At 45.1% G+C, this 7,762-nt stretch overlaps 1 protein-coding gene across 1 annotated transcript in view; it reads left to right on the top strand.

Annotated features, from left to right (window-relative positions):
* The window catches only part of LOC103588651 (Krueppel-like factor 17), an 11,569-nt gene extending 4,205 nt beyond the window's left edge, over positions 1–7,364 (top strand). Inside the window, 5 exon segments of the mRNA XM_008570401.1 lie at positions 5,781–5,900; positions 5,903–6,640; positions 6,958–6,987; positions 7,020–7,211; positions 7,312–7,364. Coding sequence (XP_008568623.1) covers positions 5,798–5,900; positions 5,903–6,640; positions 6,958–6,987; positions 7,020–7,211; positions 7,312–7,364 — 1,116 coding nt within the window. The 5' untranslated portion in view covers positions 5,781–5,797.
* The last annotated feature ends 398 nt before the right edge of the window (positions 7,365–7,762 follow it).

Raw genomic sequence — 7,762 nt, 5'->3', positions numbered from 1 at the left:
CGCTCAGCCAGTGAGCGGGAACTGGTCTCCACATGGGATCCAAACCCTCGGCGGGAGCACCGCCGCACTCCCAAGCGGCGCACTCTCCAGTGCGCCACCGGGCCGGCCCTGAATTTATTAGTTCTAATTGGGGTTTTTTTGTGTGGGATCTTTAGGGTTTTCTACCTAAAAGATCATATCATCTGAAAATAGAGATAACTTAACTTCTTCCTTTGCAGCACCATGCTCAACCAGTGAGCTAATCGGCCATGCCTATATAGGATCTGAACCCATGGCCTTGGTGTTATGAGCACCACACTCTCCCGAGTGAGCCACAGGCTGGCCCTAAGTTCTTCCTTTCCAATTTGGATTCTTTTATTTCTTTTCTTGCCTAATTGTTCTGGCTAGAACTTCCAGTACTATGTTGAATAGAAGTGGCAAGAGCGGACACCCTTTTCTTGTTCCCAGTCTTAGAGGAAAAGCCTCAGTCTTTTACTATTCAGTATGATGTTAGCTGGGTTTTTTATAAATACCCATTATCTTGAGGAAGTTTCCTTCTATTCCTAGTTTTTTGAGTGGTTCTTTTTTTAATCATGAAAAGGTATTGGATTTTATCAAATGCATTTTCTGCATCAATTCAGATATGTGTTTTTACCCATATATATTTTTCCTTCAGCACTTTGAATATATCAACCCACTGCCTTTTGGAATCCAAGATTTCTGATGAGAAGTCTGCTGGTAACCTTATTTGGGATCCCTTATGAGTGACAACTCACTTCTCCCTTGCTACTTTCAAGATTCTCTCTTTGTCTTGGGCTTTCAACAGTTTGATTATAAAGTGTCCTATAGGTCTCTTTGAGTTTATCCTAGTTGTCCCTCACCCAGTATCCTTGGGGTATTGGTTCCAGGACTTCTCTGGATACCAAAATCCCCAGATGCTCAAGTCCCTTACATGAGTATAACTTACACACATTCTCTTGTATACTTTAAAATCATCTCTGGATTACTTATAATACCTAATATAATGTAAATGCTATGTAAACAGTTGTTATGCTGTATTTTTTGTCATTCTATTGTTATTTTTATTTATTTATTTTCTTATTGGCAGCTGGCCAGTACAGGGATCAAACCCTGGACCTTGGTTTTATCAGCACTGTGCTCAAACCAACTGAGCTAACTGGCCTTTTTTTTTTTTTTTTTTTTTCTTTAAAGATGACCAGTAAGGGGATCTTAACCCTTGACTTGGTGTTGTCAGCACCACGCTCTCCCAAGTGAGCTAACCAGCCATCCCTACATAGGGATCTGAACCCGTGGCCTTGGTGTTATCAGCACCACACTCTACCAAGTGAGCCATGGGCTGGCCCAACTGGCCATATTTTTTATTTTTGAGTTGGCTGGTACAGGGATATTTTTTGGTTTTTTGAATATTTTTAATCCATGGTTAGTTGAATTTGTAGATGTAGAACCCATGCATATGGAGGGCTGACTGTTCTAGGATTTTCTTGAGTTTCTTGGATGTTTGTATTTGTCGTTCATCAAATTTGGGGATATTTTAGCCATTATTTCTTAAAAAAAAAATCTCTCAACCCTTCTCTCTTTTTCTTCTGAAACTCGTACAATATGTATGATGATCTGCTTGATGTTGTCCCACAGATTCCTCAATCTCTATCTTTAATCTTTTTTCTGTTTCTCAGACTCGATAATTTCAATAGTACTGTATTCAAGTTTAGTGATTCGCCTCACTCAGCCAGTGAGCGGGAACCGGTCTGTATGTGGGATCCGAACCCTCGGGCGGGAGCGCCGCGGCGCTTCCCAAGCGGCGCACTTATCCAGTGCGCCACCGGGCCGGCCCAAGTGATTCTTCTTTCTGCCTACTTCAAATTTACTTTCGAGTCCTTCTAGTCAATTTTTTATTTCAGTTATTATACTCTTCAGCTCCAGAATTTCTTTTTGATTTCCTTTTATGATTTCTATCTCTTTATATTTCTATACACTTAAAAAAATTTTTTTTTACTTCATATCTTCTCTTAGCTCTTTGAGCATCTTTAGGACAGTTTTTTTTTTTTTTTTTTTAAAGATGACCGGTAAGGGGATCGTAACCCTTGACTTGGTGTTGTCAGCACCACGCTCTCCCAAGTGAGCCATGGGCCAGCCCAGGACAGTTGTTTTCAAGTCTTTTTCTAGTAAGTGCACCATCTGGTCTTTCTCAGGAATGCTTTCTATTGATTTATTCTTTTCCTTTGAGTGGGCCATACTTTCCTGTTTTTTTTTTTTTTTTTAAATATGTCTTGTGATTTTTTATTGTTTTTGAACACTGGATGTTTGCATCTGATAATCTGGTAACTGTGGAAATCAGATTCTCCCTCTTCCCCAGGGTTTGCTGTTTTGGTTTTAGTTTTTGTTGTTGTATGGTGCCTCTGCCAGGATCAGCCTGTGGTAATAACTGAAGGTCTTCTTAGAACTTTTTCAAGCCAGTGCCTTTTCCTGGGTATGCCTGGTGACTTTCTTTTTTTTTTTTTTTTTTTTTAAAGATGACCGGTAAGGGGATCTTAACCCTTGACTTGGTGTTGTCAGCACCATGCTCACCCAGTGAGCAAACCGGCCATCCCTATATGGGATCCGAACCCGGGGCCTTGGTGTTATCAGCACCACACTCTCCCGAGTGAGCCACGGGCCGGCCCTGCCTGGTGACTTTCTAAATTCTCCCACGTATGTGGTTACTTTTGAATGTCCTAGTTCTTAAATGTCTGGCTCCCTAAAAGGGAAAAATGGAGGAAGACAAAAAACAGCTGCCAGCCCTTTAAATACCCTGGAAGTCCCTCCAGTTGAAGGAGTGGGGGTTGCGACATGTCTGCACCTCATGATCAGAAACAGCAATTAGCAACCAGAACACAGATCCTCAATATTTGGAGGACAGGTTTTTATTGCCCACTCTGGCTCCTGCAAGCTGTGTACAAGTTGCTTCTGTACATGGGGTGTATGTGGGTAGTCACTACCTACCTAAGAGCTTTAGTTGACCAAAATTAACTGCAATTTATTGTCCAAGCCTTCCCCTGAAAGTTGCAAGCCTTTAACAGACTCTATTCTTCCAAAATACTTATAGCAGACAGATTCTGCCAATACAATCGTTATCTTAGTGGGGAGACAGATTCCTCATGTCTCTCACTCCTACGCTATCATCTTTCCTTGATGTCTGCGGCCTTTTTTCTTTTTTTGGCGGTGGCTGGCTGGTATGGGGATCCGAACCTGTGTCCTTTTGGCATAATCCTAATTTTCTTTGAAGCCTCCCTTATTTTCTGGCACAAGATGTACCAGACTCACCTTACCATTCCTTGTCCCAGACTTGGAGTCAGGAAGTTTCCAGAGAAGGCTCTTCCTTTTAGTAAGGTATAGAATTAGAGAATAAAATCTGAGAACTAGGGGTACTCATTATTATTAGAGTGACAATTGCTTCTATAGGCTATTTTAGGGGACAGAGCTAGAGAACTTTAATTTTTTACATCGTAACTTTGTATAGAATATTTCCTATTTAAGTTTAGCATTGTTTTTACTTCTCTTATTTTTAGAATTGTTCACTTACACTGAAAATAATTTAAAATATTAACTTTTTTTTTTTTTTTTTGTCTTTTTTCGTGTCCGGCAACGGGATCGCAACCCTCGGTGTTGCGCCCGCACCTCGCTCAGCCAGTGAGCGGGAACCGGTCTGTATGTGGGATCCGAACCCTCGGCGGGAGCGCCGCCGCGCTCCCAAGTGGCACACTGTAGCAGTGCGCCACCGGGCCGGCCAGTATTAACTTATTTTTATTTTTTATTTTTTTCCCTATATAAAGATGACTGGTAAGGGGATCTTAACCCTTGACCTGGTGTTGTCAGCACCATGCTGTCCCAAGTGAGCCAACCAGCCATCTCTATATAGGGATCCAAACCCTTGGCCTTGGTGTTATCCGCTCCGCACTCTCCTGAGTGAGCCACGGGCCAGCCCTAAATATTAACTTATTTTTAAACAATTTGATCATGAAAAATAACACTCAAACAGAAAAGTAAATATGAGCGTACAGCTTAATGAATTATTACAAAGTAAACTTCTGTAAAGCTACTACTCAGTTCAAAAAATAGAACATTTCTAGCACCATAGAAGCCCCTCCAGCACTCCTTCCTTATCTTGCCCCCTTCTCTCCCCTCTAAGATAACTCTTATCCTATTATTTTTTTTTCCTTTTTGTCTTTTTTCGTGACCAGTAACGGGATCACAACCCTCAGTGTTGCGCCCATACCGCGACCAGCAACGGGATCGCAACCCTCGGTGTAGCGCCCGCACCGTGCTCGGCAACGGGATCACAACCCTCGGTGTTGCGCCCGCACTGCTCTCGGCAACGGGATCACAACCCTTGGTGTCGCGCCCGCACTGCGCTCAACCAGTGAGCAGACCAGTCTCTATATGGGATCCGAACCCTTGGCGGGAGTGCCGCCGCTCTCCCAAGCGCCGCACTCTACTGAGTGCGCCACCGAGCCGGCCCGTTATCCTATTATTTTGACATAACCTTTGAATTCCTCTATTTTTTTTTGGCAGCTGGCTGGTACAGGGATCTGAAATTCTTCTATTTCTGCCCTGTCATGTTCCTGTTATTGCTGTAAAAGTTATAATTGCTTTAAGTTTTGCTTGCTTGCTTGCTTTTTTAAATTTGTGTTTGAATGCTGTTATAATTTTCCTTGATTTGTAGCAAGCTCCCTCTTCTACTGCTACAGTAATGGACTGTTTTTAAAAATATGATACTTGGGCCGTGGCTCACTCGGGAGAGTGTGGTGCTGACAACACCAAGTCAAGGGTTAAGATCCCCTTACCGGTCATCTTTTACAAAATTTTTTTTTTTTCCTTTTTTGTCTTTTTTCGTGACTGGTAACGGGATCGCAACCTTCGGTGTCGCACCCGTACCACGACTGGCAACGAGATCACAACCCTCGGTGTCACGCCCACACCACGCTCAGCCAGTGAGCGGACCGGTCTCTATATGGGATCCGAACCCTTGGCGGGAGCGCCACTGCGCTCCCAAGCGCCGCACTCTACCGAGTGCGCCACCGGGCCGGCCCCCCCAATTTTTTTTTAATTAAAAAAAATAATAATACTTGGATCCTATTCTATTTCAAGAGCTTCTATCACCAATAATCTCTTCTTTGCTACCCGTTACACCAGAGTCGTCAAGGAATATTGCCCATGACTTCCCAGACAATCCTCCGTCCTTAAGAAGTGTTTTTCACATTTTCCTTTTTTCCACATCTCCTGCAATGCTTGATCTCCGATCTGACCACAGCAGTTCCCACTCAGGGGGAGACCCTGTTCTACAGATAAATATTTTCAGATGGTTTCTCAGTTTTGCTAAAGCCAGGACCAATCTGAAGCTTCTGTTCTTCCTGTCTTTGTGGCTTTCTGCACTCATTCTGCTGGTTTGGGATATTCTTTCACCCTTGCACTTCTATATCATTTGGACTTTGAGCATTTTCTCAGAGTTTGCTGAAGGTGTAGGTTATGGAATATTTTATTTGTTCTCTTTGTTGCTTTGTATGAAATAAAGAACAAAAACATGCCAGGGAGGAAAAGTGGTGTGAGTTACATTTAGGCTTCCATCGTGCTCCTGTCATCCAGACCTGCATCTTAGAAAGCCAAGCTGGAGAATGGTCTGGAGGCAGGATACTTCAGGCAAGAGATGACGGAGGCATGGATAGGAATGGGGTTTGGGAGGGGGAAGAGGGACATGTGGAACTGGATTTGAGCTAGGGTGAATCTCACCTGACTCTCTCTCTCCAAGGATAACAAGAAGTCAATGTCCATCTTGGACATATCTCCAACTTCCAGAAGCAGTGGAGTGTACACCTCTTGGAACCATGGCCCACCAGGCATTCAGCACTTTCATCAGGGGACAGAGATGTCAAGAGCCCCTTGGTGCCTGCTGGGGCACCCAGGCAGAATGCCAGTGAAGTTGGGGCACAGTTCACTATGTCACTGCCTGAGCATGGTGTGGGCTACTGCCCCCAAGCAACTCTCACTCATTCCCAGATGATCTACTGTCAGGGAGTGTCTCCCTCCCAGCCAGGGATGATGGTTTTCAAGGGGCCTCAGCTGACGCCCTTAGGTGAACCCAATATTCCAGGAGTGGCCATGACCTTCAGTGGGAATCTAAGGATGCCCCCCAATGGGCTGCCAGTCTCAACTTCTAGTGGAATCCCAATGATGTCCCACAGCATGGCCCCAACAATTCCTTATTCTGATCCTTCAACAGTACCTTCTAATACAGCCTCTTTAACACCTAAAATGTTATTGGCCCCAACCATGCCTTCCACTGAGCCCCAGTCTCTGCTCACCTCTCTGGCTCAAATGTTGCCCCCTAGAGATCCCCACAACCAGATGCCACCATCTGGGTCCCAATCATTGCTGGATTTAGAATCCCAGGACTCTCATGTGAGCCAGCCAGACTCCCACGAAGACCCCTTCTTACCTGAGCAGCCCATACCTGCTCCACAGAGAGCAAAGCAAAACCCCAGAGCCCAGGGAAGGGCACACAGGAGGGGATCCCCAGATTCAAGGCCCTATTGTTGCCAGTATGAGAACTGTGGAAAAGCTTATACCAAGCGCTCCCACCTTGTGAATCACCAACGCAAACACACAGGTGAGTGAGATGTCAGGTGGGGTGGGGATGGAGAAGGAGTCTCCAGGCTTTAGATTTGAGCTGGACCGCTGGTTTGTAATTGTTCGGGATTAGCCCTCCATCTTCAGGCTTGGCCCCACTGACTTGCCATCCAGAATGACTGTGCCAAGATGATGGTGGGCGTGTTAGTGGTTGTGTTGCCCCTGGCTGGTTTCTTATATCTTTCCTTTTGATACCCCAACCTTGACTGCTCTGCCTCTAAGTTAGACCCCTTTCTCCCCACCTCCTGGCCCATCTGTCAACTTAATTCCATCTGTCCCTTGTTCCCCACCCCCCAGGTGAGAGGCCCTATAGATGCCACTGGGAAGGCTGTATGTGGTCTTTCTTCCGTTCTGATGAGGCTGTATGTGGTCTTTCTTCCGTTCTGATGAGCTTGGACGACATATGCGGATACACACCAAATACCGACCACATAGATGTGCTCAGTGCGGCCCACCATTCATGAGATCCGACCATCTCAGGCAGCATCAAAGGATTCATCAACGGATGCCAGGATCTCCAGACAGACAGACCAACGATGGATGGATGGATGGTACCCTCGCTCCGGGTCTTTAGGTCAATCTCCTCTTCCCCTCATTTTGGCTTCTCTGCCCAGATCCTGCCTGCTTCTGACCAGCTTGTCTCTTTGGTAGGTGTAGGCTTAGATGATGACAGAGATTATGAGGCAGTGTGGAAGCCCAAATGAAGCTGTGGACCCAGTCAGTGTCTCCTCGAAACCCTCAAAGACTGTCTTGGATGCCGTCACCTCTCTGGGGCCACCTATTTCTGCCTCAGTTTAGCTAGAAGGGAAGGTTGAGCACAATAGAGATTGGGAGCTTTATTAAAACGCTCTTTTTCTCATGTCACCCCCCACCTTGAAACCCTTTAGTGACTCTCCTTTGCCTGCTACATAAAATCAAAGTTCTTTATATTGGTCTTCCATAGTTTCCAGAGCCAGACTATATATTCAAATCCTGAATTTACCACTTACTAGCCATGTGATCTTTGATCACTATGCCCTGTTTCCTCTTCTGGAAAATGAGAACAGTATTGGACACGTGATATGTACTGTATCAGATTCTCTCTGGCACTCGCCAGCCCCAT

The sequence above is a fragment of the Galeopterus variegatus genome, unplaced genomic scaffold (assembly GCF_000696425.1).
Source record: "Galeopterus variegatus unplaced genomic scaffold, G_variegatus-3.0.2 Scaffold598, whole genome shotgun sequence".
NCBI lineage: Eukaryota > Metazoa > Chordata > Mammalia > Dermoptera > Cynocephalidae > Galeopterus > Galeopterus variegatus.
The sequence above is the reverse complement of the archived record's forward strand: the minus strand, read 5'-3'. Positions and strand labels throughout refer to the sequence as shown.